The sequence below is a fragment of the Astyanax mexicanus genome, chromosome 3, assembly GCF_023375975.1.
Source record: "Astyanax mexicanus isolate ESR-SI-001 chromosome 3, AstMex3_surface, whole genome shotgun sequence".
Taxonomy (NCBI): Eukaryota; Metazoa; Chordata; class Actinopteri; order Characiformes; family Acestrorhamphidae; genus Astyanax; species Astyanax mexicanus.
Window position 1 is genome coordinate 63,121,748 of NC_064410.1, and position 18,564 is coordinate 63,140,311.

At 40.5% G+C, this 18,564-nt stretch overlaps 1 protein-coding gene across 1 annotated transcript in view; it reads right to left on the reverse strand.

Moving 5' to 3' along the window:
- Window positions 1-3,503: 3,503 nt before the first annotated feature.
- The window catches only part of ptpn23b (protein tyrosine phosphatase, non-receptor type 23, b), a 39,125-nt gene continuing 24,064 nt past the window's right edge, over window positions 3,504-18,564 (reverse strand). The window contains exons 15-20 of the mRNA XM_049475549.1: window positions 17,987-18,126; window positions 14,987-15,292; window positions 12,634-12,788; window positions 11,176-11,327; window positions 8,998-9,177; window positions 3,504-7,927 (exon numbers count right to left, since the gene is read on the reverse strand). Of these exons, the coding sequence (XP_049331506.1) occupies window positions 6,559-7,927; window positions 8,998-9,177; window positions 11,176-11,327; window positions 12,634-12,788; window positions 14,987-15,292; window positions 17,987-18,126 (2,302 nt within the window). The 3' untranslated portion in view covers window positions 3,504-6,558. The remainder of the gene's footprint in view (window positions 7,928-8,997; window positions 9,178-11,175; window positions 11,328-12,633; window positions 12,789-14,986; window positions 15,293-17,986; window positions 18,127-18,564) is intronic.

Consider the following 18,564-nt stretch of genomic DNA (forward strand, 5'->3'; position numbering starts at 1 on the left):
TTAGCTAGCTTGTCGTTAATGTTAGCTAGCTCTTCGCTAACATTAGTTCTCTCCCCAGTAACGTTAGCTAGCTTGTCGTTAATGTTAGCTAGCTCTTCGCTAACCTTAGTTCTCCCCCAGTAACGTTAGCTAACTCTCTGCTAATTATAGCTAACTCTACGGTAATCTTAGTTCTCTCCTCAGTAACGTTAGCTAGCTTGTCGTTAATGTTAGCCAGCTCTTCGCTAACATTAGTTCTCTCCCCAGTAACGTTAGCTAGCTTGCCGTTATTGTTAGCTAGCTCCATGCTAACCTTAGTTCTCTTCCCAGTAACGTTAGCTAACTCGCTTCTAATGTTAGCTAGCTCTACGCCAACCTTAGTTCTCTGCCCAGTAACATTAGCTTACTCACTGCTAATGTTAGCTAGCTCTTCTCTTCGCTAACCTTTGTTACCCCCAGTAATGTTAGCTAACTCACTGCTAATGTTAGCTAGCTCGACGCCAACCTTAGTTCTCTGCCCAGTAACGTTAGCTAACTCGCTTCTAATGTTAGCTAGCTCTACGCTAACCTTAGTTCCCCCAGTAATGTTAGCTAACTCACTACTAATGTTAGCTAGCTCTACGCTAACCTTAGTTCCCCCAGTAATGTAAGCTAGCTTGCCATTAGTGTTAGCTAGCTCCACGCTAACCTTAGTTCTCTCCCGAGTAACGTAGCTAGCTTGCTGTTAATGTTAACTAGCTCTACGCTAACCTTAGTTCCGCCCAGTAACTTCAGCTAGCTTGCCGTTATTGTTAGCTAGCTCTACGCCAACCTTAGTTCTCTCCCCAGTAACGTTAGCTAGCTTGCTGTTAATGTAAGCTAGCTCCAGGCTAACCTTAGTTCCCTGCCCAGTAACGTTAGCTAACTCGCTTCTAATGTTAGCTAGCTCTACGCTAACCTTAGTTCCCCCCAGTAACGTTAGCTAGCTTGCTGTTAATGTTAGCTAGCTCTTCTCTTCGCTAACCTTAGTTCCCCCCAGTAACGTAAGCTAGCTTGCCATTAGTGTTAGCTAGCTCCACGCCAACCCTCAGTTCTCTCCCGAGTAACGTAGCTAGCTTGTCGTTAATGTTAGCTAGCTCCACGCTTAACTTAGTTTCCCCGAGTAACATTAGCTGGCTTGCTGTTAATGTTAGCTAGCTCCTTGCTAACCTTAGTTCTCTGCCCAGTAATGTTAGCTAACTCGCTTCTAATGTTAGCTAGCACTACGCTAACCTTAGTTCCCCCAGCAACTTTAGCTAGCTTGCCATTAATGTTAGCTAGCTCTACGCCAACCTTAGTTCTCTGCCCAGTAACGTTAGCTAACTCGCTTCTAATGTTAGCTAGCTCTACGCTAACCTTAGTTCCCCCCAGTAACGTTAGCTAGCTTGCTGTTAATGTTAGCTAGCTCTTCTCTTCGCTAACCTTAGTTCCCCCCAGTAACGTAACCTAGCTTGCCATTAGTGTTAGCTAGCTCCACGCCAACCCTCAGTTCTCTCCCGAGTAACGTAGCTAGCTTGTCGTTAATGTTAGCTAGCTCCACGCTTAACTTAGTTTCCCCCAGTAACATTAGCTGGCTTGCTGTTAATGTTAGCTAGCTCCTTGCTAACCTTAGTTCTCTGCCCAGTAACGTTAGCTAACTCGCTTCTAATGTTAGCTAGCACTACGCTAACCTTAGTTCCCCCCAGCAACTTTAGCTAGCTTGCCATTAATGTTAGCTAGCTCTACGCCAACCTTAGTTCTCTGCCCAGTAACGTTAGCTAACTCGCTTCTAATGTTAGCTAGCACTACGCTAACCTTAGTTTTCCCCAGTAACGTTAGCTAGCTTGCCATTAATGTTAGCTAGCTCTACGCTAACCTTAGTTTCCCCCAGTAACGTTAGCTAGCTTGGCGTTATTGTTAGCTAGCTCCATGCTAACCTTAGTTCCCCCCCAGTAACGTTAGCTAACTCGCTGCTAAAGTTAGTATGTGATTTCCCACTGGCATTAAACGCACCATCTAAAAAAGCTAATTTACAGTAAATTTAAGACAATTTAAAACCCTAATTATCAAGATTTTAATTGAAGACATTTTAAGACTTTAAGAACAGTGGGAACCCTGATTCAAACTATATAAATATACACTGCAATATACAATATACACTGCACACAGGTAAGAGCCTCACTTTGATTTATAATAACTGCATGAATGTTGGTGTGTGAGTTTGATTGAACTATTTTTTTAGCATCTTGCCTCAATTAAAGAGAATATATTATGTAAATCTCTCTTTTTGCGTGTTTTTTTATAATTTGCACTAGGGTCTAGATTGCACATATAAACACTCCAATCACCAAAAAAATACACCCATCTGTTTTCAGTGTGAGGGTTTACAGTGAGAAAAATAATTATTTGAACACCATGCAACTTTGCAAGTTCTCCCACTTAGAAATCATGGAGGGGTCTTAAATTTTCAATTTAGGTGCCGTGGAGGACGAAGAATGATGAGTACCATCCCAAAAACATCATCCCTACTGTGAAGCATGGGGGCGGAAGCATCTTGCTTTGAGGGTTTTTTTCTGCACATGGAACAGAACGACTGCACTGTATTAAGGAGAGGATGACCAGCGTCATGTATTGTGAGATTTTAGGGAACAACCTCCTTCTCTCAGTTAGAGCATTGAAGATGGGTCGTGGCTGGGTCTTCCAACATGACAATGACCCAAAGCACACAGCCAGAATAACTAAAGAGTGTCTCTGTAAGAAGCATATCAAGGTTCTGAAGTGGCCTCAGAGACCTAAACCCTAAAGAAAATCTTTGGAGGGGCTTAAACTTGGCTGATCTGGAGAAGATCTGTGTTGAGAAATGGGCTGAAATCTCTGCTGCAGTGTTTGGTGCAAAAATGGTGAAAAACTACAGGAAACAATTGACCTCTGTAAATGCAAACAAAGGCTACTGTACCAAATATTAACATTGATTTTCACAGGTGTGCAAATAGGTATTTGCAGCAGTAACACACACATAAATTATTTAAAAAAAAAATCATACATTGTGATTTCAGGATTTGCAAAGTCGCAGGGAGTTCAAATACTTATTTCCCTGACTGTATAAGTATTTATAAGTGTGTGCGGTTGAGTGTGTGCAGGTGTATGAGTGTGTATTGGGAGTGTGTATATGTATGTGTGTGTGTGTAAGTATGTATCTATATGTGTGTACATGTGTTTGGTTTCTCAAAGTGACATGGACCCAATAACCCCCCATCCCCTTTATGGGGGGTTAAATTACTTTATTTGAATGTGTGTGTGAGTGTTAGAGAAAGTGTGTGTGATAGACAGAAAGAGTGTGTGGCCTACGAGAGTGTGTTTATGCAAATGTATTCCATGGGTCTTTGTGTTTGGAGCCAATAGAGCGCACAGATTTAATTCATACAGCCTCAGTTACCCCAAGAGCTGCATGAGAGAGCGTGCGCGCATGCACACACACACACACACACACACACACATTACACAAACACTACACACACACACTCCAGTCTCCAGCTTGCCTATATTTAATACATTCATTAGCCAACAGCACCACAATGTGGCAATTTGGGCACATAGTCTGAATTAAATCTAACACACACACACACACACACACTCTCGCAAACTCTTACGCTCACGCACTTCCACTCACCCATTCTTACACGGACACATTTGCAAACTCTTACATCACCCGTTCTTACATTGACACTCACACTCGCACACACTTTTACTGACAGTCGCAAACTCTTACACTCGCACATTGTTACACTGACACTCTTTCACTAACATTTGCACACTTTTACACTCATTCACACTTTCACTGACACTCGCAAACTCTTACACTTGCACACACACTGACACACTTTCACTGACACCCTCGCAAACTTACACTCGCACATTCTTACACTGACACACTTTCACACCTACACACTCACTGACACAATCACTGATAATCGCACACTCACCGACACACACTCTTACAATGACACACTTTCACACATTGACAGTCGCACTAATGCACTCGCATTTGCACACGCACTCTTACACCAACACTCGCACACTCACTCTCCCACTGATGCACTCAATCTTTCACAGGCGCACTCTCACACTCTTACACAGACACTCCCACTTGCTCACACGAACTTACTTTTGCTCTCACTCACATGCACACTTTCACAACTTTCGCACTCTTACAGACTCTTAAATCAGATAAATCAGATTATTAACATTTAATATCCCTCTCATTTTCACAGATTGAGAGAAAATAACAGAAAAATAAAGAGAAAAGTACAGTAATATCAGATTATTATGACCCTTGATTCACCTCATCAGCTCCACTGATCATACAGGACACTTTTCTCAGCACTGCAGCAACACTGAGGTGTTTAAAAACTCCAGCAGCACTGCTGCATCAGATCCACTCGCAGGAGAAAGCATGTCCTATATGATCAGAGGAGCTGAAAAGATGGTCATCATATTCTGATATTACTCTGTGATATGCATATACGAGATTATAAACTAGAAAATGTCCCATAATTACTCGTCTGTTAGTCAGTTTATCAAAATATCAAAACTACTGCATCTTTCTGGTTATTATTAAATATAAAAATCTTTCACCATCACAAACTCACCGCTATAATCATCCAGCAATATCAAAACATACATATAAAATTCACCAACATTCTCCCATTCAGCATCATAAAGACTAAAGTGCTTTTAAAGCTCAATGATAAGCAAAGGAATTAATAAAGTTGCATAGCTGCAGATCAGATCAGTGTATAGAGTGTTCCCTCACCTTAACAGAAGATATAAGCTAACATATGAATATATATATAGAATTTAACAGAATTAATTGAACAGTGTTAACTCATGTAGTGCTGATGCTGTTTAGTGCTGTATATGATAATTAAGGCCGTTGCACACTGGACACGAGAGGTGCTGCCCCCGGAAAATTACAAAATCACTGTAAAACATTTTTTAACTAAAGGATTTTGAGCATATTTTAATTCCTCTTAAATATAATGTTTAATTTGAGTCACGTTCTGATCTAAAGACACTTCTCTGTGGCTGATCAACCAACTGAACATATTAGAAATAAATACTTTAGATTCTAATAAACGTTGTTTTATCTTAAAATACCCCTCAGTGTGGTGTGGTGTGTCGCTCAGTGGCAAGTCACCGAGTAGAGTGGCGTGTCGCTGCATGGTGTGGCGTGTCGCCAATTTGAGTGACGTGTCGATTTGTGGTGTGGTGCGTCACTCAGTGGCGTGTCTCAGAATTGAGTGCTGTATTGCCAAGTTGTATAACGGGTCGCTACATGGTGTGATGTGTCACCGAGTTGAGTTGCGCTTCACTGCATGGTGTGGCGTGTCGTAGAGTTAAGTGGCATGTTGCTGCATGGTGTGCCTTTGTTGCTACAAGGCTTGGCTTGTCACTGATTTGGGTGGTGTTTCACCACATGGTCTGGTCTGGCGTGTTGCCGATTTGAGTGGCGTGTTGGCGATATAAATGGCATGTCGCTGCAGTAAGTTGAGTGACATGATGCTAAGCATGTGGCGCTGCATGTGTAACTGAGCGGCATGACGCTAAATGGTGTGTCGCTGGGAGGCATGTGGCTGAGCGGCATGACGCTGCATGGTGCAGCATGTCTCTGAATGGTGTGGCATGTTGCTGAGTGGCGTGTTGCTAAGTTGAGTGGTGTGTTGCTGCAGGGTGTGTTGTTGAGTGGCGAATCACCAAGTTGAGTCATGTGGCTGGGTGGCGTGTTGCTAAAGTGTGTGGCGTGTTGATGTATGGTGTGTCGTTGAGTGGCGAATCACCAAGTGAAGTCGTGTCGCTGGGTGCTGTGTTGCTAAGTTGAGTGACGTGTTGCTAAGTTGAGTGGCGTGTTGCTAAGTTGAGTGGCGTGTTGCTAAGTTGAGTGGCGTGTTGCTAAGTTGAGTGGCGTGTTGCTAAGTTGAGTGGCGTGTTGCTAAGTTGAGTGGCGTGTTGCTAAGTTGAGTGGCGTGTTGCTAAGTTGAGTGGCGTGTTGCTAAGTTGAGTGGCGTGTTGCTAAGTTGAGTGTCGTTGAGTGGCGAATCACTAAGTTGGGTGGCGTGTCGCTGGGTGGCGTATTCCTGCATAAAGTGGTATGTCTCTGTATGGTGTGGGGTGTCGCTGAGTTGAGTGGCGTGTTGCTGCACCTTGCGGAGTGAATCTGAATGGGGTGGTGTGTCTCTAAATGCCGTGGCGTGTCGCCGCATGGAGTGTTGTTCTGCCGCATGGTGCATCACTGCGTGGCGTGTCCAGTGCGCAACGGCCTTTAAAGTAAGCAGATATTTCATTAGCGATAACTGATTACGTTTTGCCCTTATCAACTTCAATTAAGCAAATATTATATTTTAGGTCTTATGTACGGTCCGAAAAGGTACTGTCCAGATCATTGAACAGGTCCCTCTTCAGTGGCTCCTGTGGGTTATCACTCTTTCGGGTTATCACTCTTTCAGGTTATCACTCTTTCGGGTTGCTTCTTAATTCACAGATGTTCCCTCACAGTCCAGCAGCGTTAATTCTTCGCATCCACATTTAATGAGGATACCCGTTGGCTGGAGCTTCTCCCTGGGAGGAAATGCCAAGTTTCCCCATCTTATCTTGGACTGGTTCCATTGGCGAAGGGTTCAGGACATTCCCAGGACGTTGAGCAGGAGAAGGTGTCAGGATGTCAGCGAGTGCTGGAGGATTTGGATTGTCCAGGACTTGGGTAACTGGTCCAGTAGAAGAAGGAATGTTCTGAGGGTAAAAGTTCTGCGTGGATGGTGGTTGTGGTGGTCTCACAGGTTGGAACATGGGGTTGAACTGGGTGGTCGCAGGTGGCTGACCCATGAATTGTTGGGTTTGGGGAGGTCCTGGTTGGGCGTTACTTGGTGGAACAGCCCCAGGAGGCATCTGATGGGGAATGGAACTATGGTAGGCAATGGGTATCTGGGGATTCTGGCTGAAGGGCATCCTCTGAAAGGATCCTGGTATTTGCTGGGATTGAGCAGGGGGGAAAAATGGTGGAACGTGGCCCATTTGAGGCTGGGGCTGGTTTTGTAGTGGTGGTCCAGGAAGGAACTGGTTTGGAGGACCGGAAAGAGGTGGTCCCTGAGCTTGTACTGGTACACCAGGCTGAGGCTGGGTCTGCAGTGGCATAGAAGGCCAGTAAACCGGGGCAGGGCCTTGCTGGGGTTGACCCTGGCCTGGCATCATGGGCTGAAACTGCCCAGGAGAGCTTGGTGGTTGGTGTTGAGCAGGAATGGCATTTGTAGGTATCTGAGATGTTCTGCTTTGTCGAGGTTGGGGTACTGGGTACTGGGTTCCTGGAGGGATCTGCTGAGCGGAGGAAGTTTGGGGAAAGACAGTTGGCATCTGTTGAGGGAACTGACCAACAGGCATGGGCACCTGCTGTCCAGGTAGATTTGGTCTTGGGGGTCCAGTGTAGGGAGCACCAGGCGTTTGCTGCCAAGGAACTGGCATGTACCCCTGAGGAGGCACCTGTGGAGCATTTTGCAGGTTAGGGGGTCTAACAGGTGCGCCACCCTGTGTTCCTCCAGGTTGGAAATGTTGTGGTAAGATATAACCTGAAGGCTGCAGAGGTGCAGCTGATGGAGGAACACCTGGAGCTTGACCAAAATGGGCCTGATTGAACTGTGGCATCCTCTGGTTTGGAAACAAATTGGGGGCGAACGGTGCTGCACCTGGAGGCCAGGTAAGAGGAACTGCACCCCGGGAAGGGGCGTTCATTTCTGGAGGAATGCACCTCAGCTCCTGTGGAAGATCTTCACAACTAAAAGGCATGGCCGAGGGACCCACAGCCTCCAAACTGGAAGGTCCAGAAGATCCAGAACTCGAGACTTTATTACCAAGCACTGGCTTTGGAGCAGTAGGTCTAGCAGGAGGTCCTTTTCCCACCTCCCTAAAGAAGCAACAAAGAACATAGAACAAATATTATTAGTCACAAAGAGCTTCGGATAAAGATACATATATAAATAATAGTGCACTCATACACATGGACACCATCTGAGCTAAAACAAGCTTATCTAGGTCTCGTCAGACCATAAGACATGGTTCCAGTAATCCACGCTCTTGGACTGCTTGTCTTGTCCTAAACAAACTGCAAACTTGCAGGCTTTATTGTGCATCAGCTTCAGAAGAGGCTTTCTTATAGAATAATGGCCATGCAGGCAAAGTTGCTGCAGTGTGTGGTGTATGGCCTGAGCACTGAAGGCTGATCTCCCAATTCTTCAACCTCTGCAGCACTACTGGCAGCACTCATACGTCTTATGTTTTAAAGTCAGCATCTGGATATTACGCTGAACATGTGGACTCAACATCTTGGGTGGAATGTTTTGAGTGGAATTTGTCCTGTTAAACTGCTGTATGATCATGCCATCTTAAGAGAGACAGCGAGAGCGAGAGAAAGAGACAGCGAGAAAGAGAGAGAGAGAAATAAGAGAGAGCATAAGAGATTGTCAAACAGTGAAAGCGAGAGAGTGCGAAAGAAAACAAGAGACAGAGCAAGAGAAAGAGCGAGAGAGAGCGCGTGAGAAAAAGAGAGCAAAACAGTACAGGGACAGAGAGCGAGAGAGAAAATGAGAGAGAAAGAGAAAAGGACAGAGAGACAGCGACAGCGGTAGAGAAAGAGAGATGGAGCTCCTTATTCCACACTTAACCTAGAAAGAGGAAATGTGTGGGTGTGTGAGAGGAAGAGAGAGAGAGAGAGCAAGAGAGAGATGGACAGAAAAGAGAGAGAGAGAGATGGAGAGAGAAGGAAACTGAATATAAGGCTTGTCCAAACTGGTAGTGTTTTAATTAATTCATTCATTCAATTTTATTGGCATCTGATGGAGGTTGAATGAGGTTTTGATGTTACCCTGTTATTAAATCCAGGTATAAACAGGTGCTGTCGCCCTCTACAGGCAGCACAGGCTAACACTCTTCCATTAACATAACCATTAAAATACTCTAACCCAGCCCCGTCCTCACCTCTCCAGCAGGGCGACTCTCTCCTGATCTCTGGTCTGACAGATGGTCTTAATTCCCTCCAGCAGGGTGGTGGTTTTCTTATCCAGGTCCTGGTAGAAGTTTTTACCTTCCTCAGCTTTCTTCATCAAATCCTCCAGAGCTTCATACGAGGCCACCAGAGACTGAACAGAGCTGTTCCACCTGCAGAGCAGAGCGGGAGGGTTTAAATAATCATTTAAAAGCTCAAAAGCACAGTATTTCCCTTAAGAACTCCTCAACAAATCAGCATAAAGCGTATATATGTCTAGATCAGGGGTGTCCAAACTACGGGCCAAAGAGTCTAAAAGCGGAGAGGGTGCGCATTTCTAGCGCAGAAAAACGGGGTAAAAGAGTATAAAAGCAAAGAGAGTGCGCATTTCTAGCGCAGAAAAACGGGGTAAAAGAGTATAAAAGCGGAGAGAGTGCGCATTTCTAGCGCAGAAAAATGGGGTAAAAGAGTATAAAAGCGGAGAGAGTGCACATTTCTAGCGCAGAAAAACGGGCCAAAGAGTCTAAAAGCGGAGAGGGTGCGCATTTCTAGCGCAGAAAAACAGGCCAAAGAGTCTAAAAGCGGAGAGGGTGCGCATTTCTAGCGCAGAAAAATGGGGTAAAAGAGTATAAAAGCGGAGAGAGTGCACATTTCTAGCGCAGAAAAACGGGCCAAAGAGTCTAAAAGCGGAGAGGGTGCGCATTTCTAGCGCAGAAAAATGGGGTAAAAGAGTATAAAAGCGGAGAGAGTGCACATTTCTAGCGCAGAAAAACGGGCCAAAGAGTCTAAAAGCGGAGAGGGTGCGCATTTCTAGCGCAGAAAAACGGGCCAAAGAGTCTAAAAGCGGAGAGAGTGCACATTTCTAGCGCAGAAAAACGGGTCAAAGAGTCTAAAAGTTGCCGTAATGAAGGAGTTTAATATTAAGAGACATCATGAAATGAAACATCAATTTGAAAAATCTTAGTTTATACAACACTGTCAAAGATAAAGATAGTAAGTCAAGTAAAATGGTGTGTAAATGAAAGTAATCAGGAAAATGTATTATTTAAAGTGGTATATTTCATTATTTGTTTTATTATAGAGTCTGTGGCCCGTGACTTCAAATATATTTCTCCTTCTGGCCCCCAACAAAAAAAGTTTGGACACCCCTGGTCTAGAAACATCTAGAAAGAAAAGCTAGCATTAGTAAAAACCGCAGTGTTGTCGCTTTCCAGTGAGGATCTGTGATTTAATCCACTGTATAAAACACTCAATAATAATATTAATAATAATAATAATCTCTCCTTCAGAGTTTCTTTCACGGTAAGTTTCTGTTTCTGGTTTACTGCTTTATTTCTCTTTAGTTTTCAGTTCTGAAGTATAATCCAGTGTCTAAGGAGAGCTCTGTGTCATCTCTGAGTTTTCCTCAATCCAACCTCACAATGTTCTGAATCATTGATTCCAATTTGCACTCGATTCCCGAACCGATTCACTCAGTGAGTCGACTCTTTTACACTCAACTCATCGTGTACATTGCTCAAAGAGTCCAAACCCATATTTATTATTATGATAAGAATAATTAATGAAATATCAGCATATTAAAATGACTCTGAGGCTCCAAGATCTACGATTTCTGGTATTGTGAAAACACTATTACAGTTTACTAATACAGTTTGTTGCTCTGCACAATGTGAATTTAGGAAATAAAACTGTTATCTAAGAGGTCGTTTTCTCAGTTTTGGCCCGGTCACTGAAAACGGAGCTTTTTGAGAATGCACTCACACAGTGAGTCTGCGCACGAGTGCTTTTTTGTCAGTGCATCTTATGTATGAATTCTACAAGTCAGGTATTAAGGAGCAGTGAAGCTACTCTGCTGAAGTACAGAGTTATACAGGAGTTAGTGCTACTAACCGGGGCCGGCTATTGTGCTCTCTCTGGGCTCTGGCAGCTGATGGCTAATTGCTGGCGAACCAGCGATCTCCCAATCATAGTCACAGCACTATAGACCGCTGGACAACTCGGAGCCCCGGATAAGGAAAATATAATAAAAGAAATGATCTCATTTAAAAATAATAAACCTAGTTTCCAACAAATGTGGTCATTTTGCTTTACTTCAACGTTTTCTTCAATATACAGAATCTATATTGGATACAGAATCTATATTGGATATATAGGAACAGAGACAGACGTACTGTTCCTCTGTGAGAGTGATGGTCCTGCGGACGGTGGCGTACTGCACATTAGCCTCAGTCAGAGCTTTCAGGATGTTGTCCTGAGCTGTCAGGTTCTGATCAATATATCCCTTCAGCTGATCGTACTTCAGCAGCTGCTTCCCGAACAGATCCTAAACAACAGAGACACAGAAAAAAAAAATAAATCGAGATTCAGACACACCACAATTTACTTACACACACAGAACCAGTCAAAACACTGGATACTTTCTGATTTTTATTTGTTTTTTTTTTTCTCTTTTTGATTCATCATATGTGATTTATTAAGTATATTTTAAGATATTTCTATAGTTTTAGTTCTACTGGATTTTTAATTATATAATTTCCAAATATTTCGTCAGGTGTCCAATTTTTTCTCACACAATTTTAAGTTAAATTTAATTTATTTTAGATATTTTTACATTTATTTTTTAAATAATAAAGTATATTTTATTGTTTATATGTCATTTTTCATTAGCTGACCATTGTTGCATAATTTCAATCTTTGCTTTTTTATAAAAAAAGCTATAAATGTCATAAATGATGGAAGTCAAAATAAAGTTACAAAAGTTGAGGTATATATTTTCAGTTACATTATGTCCAAATATGATACCATTTATTTTTACATTCATTGTGCACTTTTTATTGTTTATATGTGATTTTATTATGTGTTTTTTTGCTGACACGCGTTGCATAAACAAATTATACCTTACAACAAAAGTGATTTTCATTATTCCCAAATATGATTTAAACTAACTAATCTTTTAACAAGATTTTAAGTCAAATTTCAGTGGTTTTGTAACAATCATTCTGCACTGTTGTTTATATATTGTTGATATATATATATATTTTTTTGCTGACAAACGATATCTGGGGGTCTCCTAACTTTTACCTTATAAGAAAACAGATTTTTTAAATATGTACAATGTTACAAAGTACAAAAAATAAAGTATTTTAAAATAAATTTCTTTAATTTTATTTCTTCCTAATTTTCAGTTACATTATGCCCAAATATGATTTAATCGTCCAAACTTTTCACACAATTTTAAGTAAAAGTTGTTTTCGGTGAAGTTATTTTTTTTTACATTTACATTTACATTCACTTTGACCTTTTTTATAGTTTATATGCGATTTTATTATATTTATTTATTCATTTTTATTTATTTTTTTGCTGACAAGCATTGCTTAAACAACAACAACAACAACATCATGTGGGGCTGTCCTAACTTTTACCTTATAATAAAACTGCTTTTCTAATAATTACAATATTACAAGTGCAAAAAATGTAATTTAAAAGAAATTTCTTTACTTTTATTTCTTTTATTTTCAGTTCCATTATTTCCAAATATATTTTAACTGTCCTCATTTTTAAACGTGATTTTAAGTAAAAATTCAGTGATTAATAATAAGTGTTCTATAATATATTCGTGGTGCCGGTACCTTTATATCGTAGCGCTCTGTTGTCACCAAGACAGTAGTGATGTCATCTTTCTGGATGAGGTCACGGAGCTGCTGCTCCAGAGAGACCCTCTGTTTCCTCATCTCCCCAACTTTCTCCTGCAGCCGCTTCATATTCTGCAGAGACGACGTGTCCTCTGAGGAGAAACCACACAGTCAGAGACAGTGTTTTAAATTATTTCTGTATTTAATGTAATTTTTACATTTTAGATTAATATTAAAGAGATGAAAACGATTAAGGGACACACATGTAATTCTGTAGTAAAGAGTAAAAAAGTGTTAGTCCTCCACATTAATCCCCTAATCTAAACCTGATGATCTGAGATGGTGATTTGAGGTGATTTAATTGGGATGAGCTGGAGCTTCACAGTGTGAAGGAAAAGCAGCAACTATTGTTCAGCACCTCCAGGAACTCCTTCCTTCCTTCCTTCAAGACGCGGAGAAAACTATTCCAGGTGACTCTCCCTCATGAAGACACAGATTAAAATCTCACCAAGAGTCTGCAGATCTGAACTCAAACATACATCTGATACTTATTTAGATGAATCTAAAGTATAATTCTAAGAGATTCTGCTTTATTATTAAGCATAATTCTGCATGTGTTCCTGTAAAGCAGGGGTGTCCCTCTCCACTTTTAGACCCTTTAGCCCGTTTTTCTGCGCTACAACTAAACACTCTCTCCGCTTTTAGACTCTTTGGCCCGTTTTTCTGCGCTAGAAATGCGCACCCTCTCCACTTTTAGACCCTTTGGCCCGTTTTTCTGCGCTACAACTAAACACTCTCTCCGCTTTTAGACTCTTTGGCCTGTTTTTCTCCGCTAGAAATGCACACTCTCTCTGCTTTTAGACTCTTTGGCCCGTTTCTGACACCTAGCGTTCAAACTCTGAAACTCACATTATAAAAACCTGCTTAACAGCGGGCCAACTTTCATTCTATTTCTAAAATACCTCGCGGGCCGCTCCAAAAAAGGAAACGGGCCGTAGTTTGGACACCCCTGCTGTAGAGCTTTAATATAGTCTTCAATATTAAATTTACAATGTAGAAAAATGCTGTCCAAACTTTTGCCCAAAGGTTTTAGCATATTTCCAGCTCTGTTGCCATATACCAGCTGTAAGTTGTTTTTAGTTCTTTAGTTCTTTTTTAATTTAAATGTTCTGGCTGCTTACTGCTTACATTGGTATCAAGTAAGATCACTGTGTGTGTTTATGATCTGCAAATATTGTTGCAGATTAAACGTTCTGTGGAAAGTTATGCCCAATCCTATTTCGCCCCTTGGTCCTACCACTTACCCCTAGCCCTCTGTTTTGCGTGTTCATGCCAAGGGTTTTAGACTGGGGGATATGAGAATCACTGGTAAAATGGCGAAACAAGTGACCAAACAAACCAACAAATTTCACCATTGTCCTTGTTAAAAGTAAAGATTAGCACTATAATTATCATAGATATATGTGTAGTTTCAATGTTTTACATATATATATATATATATAAAAAAAAAATATATAGTAGTTAGTCTCTTTCTCGTTCATTTCCCTTTCCACCTTAAATGGTGCAACAGACGACAGAGGCTGCAGCATTTAAGAAGGAACAGAAAAATAAAACATAGTAAAAGCAAATCAAAGCTAATTTCAGCTCCCTATCACAAAGAAATGTACAAATTGACAATAATAAGTTTCTTTAAATTCCAACTAAGGGTTAAACGATTACTCGAGTAATTCGAGTTACTCGATTTTAAAAATTGATCGATTATTTTTCTGTGCCTCGAGGAATCGTTTAATTAATTTTAAAATGCAGAGCACTGAATTTAGCAGGGACTTTTAATGTGAAACAGCACGTTTAGCGTTACGTTATACACAAACAGGAAGCAGGAAGTGGAGGAAGCGGAGGTTTTTGGAGCTGAGAGAGCAGGTAAATATAACTTATATTAATAATAAATCAATGAGATTAACATTAATGTACGTTAATAACATAATGACAGCTCTGTGAAGTGCTGATTATTATTATTAATACTGTATAATGTGTGTGTGTGATTAGTTTATTACCACAGAGACTAGTTTCAGATTTAATACAGGCTTTATATATCAGTAAACACAGAGCTGTGGAATTAAATATAAATAAATACATGTTAAAGTTACTGTAGCTGAGCTAAAGTTAGTCTGGCCGAAATTTTTAATTGCTTTTTAGGCAAGCAAATATGTTTTATCCGATTACTTGATTAATCGAATCGATTAATTGTGTTTTTAATCTGGAAATGTTGGATTTTGCAGGTAAAGCAATGGGAAAGTGGGTTACTGGTTTAAATACAGTACAGAATACACTGTAACACACACTCTCTTACCCTGGCTTAGTTGTGGCTGCGGCAGGTTGTTCCTCAGCTCCTCCAGTGGTCCCTGGAGGAGGCGCAGGTTGGGGATGTGCTCGTTCATGGCTCTGTGGAGCTCGGTGTTGGTGTGGCTGGCCTCCTGATGGGCTGTCTCGTACTTCTTCAGCTCCTGCTGGAGCTCCTGTAGGGCAGGGGGTCTCGTGGGCAGACCCTTCTGTCCGACCACCTCCACCAGGCTCTTCTCCCCAGCCTCATCTTCACCCAGAGCAGCCCGGGCTTCCTCCAGAGACGAGCCCACATCCGTGTACACTCCAGACAGGGCTAAAGAACACATACAGATAAAAAAAGATCTTATAAAACAATATAATAATAATAATAATAATAATAATAATAATAACGTTTGACTGGTACTGTTTATATTTGTGGATGTGTATAGACTAGTCCAAGGGTTGACAACCTTTAACACCCAAAGAGCCATTTGGACCCGGTTTTCACGTAAAAGAAAACACTGGGAGCCGCAAATACTTTTTGGGCCCTATTTTAGCGTTCTATAGCGCACCGGTCATTTGCGTATTACGCAATTTGATTCAGGGCGTGTCAATTTGTCTTTGGAATCGTGAGGGCACAAAAATACGCCTTTGCACAGCTCAAAAAAATGTACTATTTCTCTTAATTAATCATGGGTGTTTTTGGGTGTAATGAATAAACCAATCAGCGTGCCAGTCTCATTCGTTTTAAGAGTCAGTGTTTTTTTCTGTTTTTTTATTTTTTTATTTTCAAAACTGCAGTATGTGTGAGAGAGGATGAGAGAGAATGAGCATCAGGTGTATCTGTCAAATTCTTAAACAGCAGGATTCTATATCTGCTATGTTAAGCATCAATTATTAAGTCTGTCTACTGAACATAATTATAATTCCTTATAAATATCAGAAAATATATATTCATATTTACTGTGCACATTTTTGATATTTTACTTTTGGTTCCTGAAGGCTCTGGGCGAGGTTTTTTTTTTTCTGTGGTCTAGAAGTGTTGCGTGTTGTGGGAGTGGGGTGGCGGTGATATGTGGTATTTTGTTGACTGTTGTCAGGGTTTTAATCAGTCAGTGTAGCTTCTGTGTTTCCCACCTCCAAGATATTTACCTGAACACACCTCACTTCCAGACCACCACGCCCACCAGTGTATATATTCCTAAATTCTGAAGCTATTTTAACCACGTGTGCGCAAGACTGTTGACAGGGTGTAAGATAGCAACGAGCATCACAACGCGACTTGCCCAGGGTGTACAATACCTCCATTTTGCTAACCCCTGGACTAGTCGATTGCTCAACTAGTTGACTAGCACTTCTACTAGTATACTGTATATCATATACAATATATCGTGACACAGAAATATCATGATATTAAAAATCCATATCGTGATAATAGGGATGGTTTGTCTTAAAAGTAGTCTATTATTTACTGTGAAGCTTTAGGTGTATTTATTGTATAATTGTTTTAGTTTGCAGTTTATATGCATGCACTAAATATTCTGCAATATTTTTGCTGCATTATATTATTTTATGCTATATTATTTATTTTGCCACATTATGATTATTCTGTTATACTCTTATACTATATTCCTGAAACTAATTAATTATTTTTCTGTTTTCCTATATCGCCAAGTATATCGTTATCGCAAAAATACACTGAAATATCGTGATATTATTTTAGAGCCATATCGCCCACCCCTAGTTGCCACCGCGAAGAGCTGTTGACTACGCTGTGCTAACCAAACCTCGATAGTATGGAAAACTTCAGTAAAGATTAATTTTCTAAAGTGTATCTGGCAGTTCCAGCCACCAGTACCCCGAGTGAGAGTATTTTTTCCTTAGCTAGTGTTCTGTAGAGATGTGCTACTTATCGATATGTGATAATTAGCATCTCTGCGAAAGCATAAAGCGCTATTTTTTTTTTTTTTACAGTTTTTATGTTTTTTTCCTGATAATTTAGTTTTTTTCCTCAATTGCACTGTACAATCTGGACTCACTGTCATTGTTTTGTTTGCTTGAGTGTTAAAAATTATTTCTAATTAAGCAATATGATATTTTTTCATATCATATAACCAAACAGATCCTATTTTCTCCTCCTCTTTAACTCAAAATCTTTCAATAAACAAACAGTGATAATGGAACTGCGGTATAATCGCTATAATGTACTCGAGGTTTGTGTTATAACGTGTAATATTGGCACTGTAGGCACGAGGCCTCAGGCCGAGTACTGAACCTCGAGTGTATTATTGTGATTATCCCACAGTTCTATTATCACTGTTTATTAAAAGATTTTAAAGAGTTAAAGAGGAGGAAAAAATAGGATCTGTTTGGTTATAAAAACTCCACCAGTTAAAATAATTCCATTGCTGCTCTGTTTGTAGCTGTAGCGCTGTTTGGCTTGTAAGCGCTGCTGCATCGTTGCTAGGTTACCTGTATACGGCGGAGTAATGCAGTAATACATGGAGAGCTTCGGTTAAAGTGCATTACCGGCTGATAATGGCACTCATACAATGCCTTTCAGCCAATCACATTGCAAGGTCGGATCTAACTGTGGTATATTTATCTATAAACTGGTTTCTATTTACCTATATTGCATAGCATATAGTCTAGTTTCGCATGCTTTCTAAAATCGACAGAGGACCAGACAGCGATCCAGCCTACATCCTTCTTATGACGAGGCTCTGTTTTTTTAAAAACGGAAACCAAGAACGCAAGGGGAACAGTTCATGTGATGATGCTAAAATGATGAAAGTGAGTAGAAAGTTTTTATTTATTTGCTGCACAAGGAAGATATTTTTTTATCTATATATATTTTATTTATTATTTATTATTTATTTTTATGTTCCATCTTGAAATAGCCACTGTGAGAAACGAGGCGTAAGATTCTGGGAAGATGTATTACTTTGCAAATGTATTAATTTTCCTTTTTTAAAAGAAACTGCCAAAGAAACATTGGATATATGGAGGTGCAGCCCCTACTACACACCCTGCATGGCCTGTGCTAAACTCTTGACTGCATCAGATCGGACGCTGAGAGCTGCACATTTCTCCAGCAGCACCGGAGGCACAGTGCTGAACATCTCCAGATGATCCACAGAATCACAGCTCAGAGAATCCATAAACGTCCTGAAGAACATATAAACATATAAAACATATTCAATATAAAATATAAACTGTAAAACTTTAGTCTTTAGTACAGCCTAATGATACAGTTCTGATAGATTCTGTACTGCTGGTGGACCATGACATGAAGTTAATATGGATGACCTGCTTCTAAAATGAATAATCTGTGGTTAATTTATAGCTAACTTCATGCAAAAACCCTGTATCTCCATTTTCTGCAACTCTTTCAACCTTACAGTTACATTAAACTAAATCTGGCCCTTGTTATTTATATTGAATAAGAATTTAATGATGAATGGGCCAATAGAAATGTTCCTAAATGAATTGAAATATAACCTAGTGCATCTCAGAAATGATAGAATATCATTGAAAAGTTACTTTATTTCAGTAATTCAGTTGAAAATGGGAAACTCATATATTATATAAATGTATTAAACACAG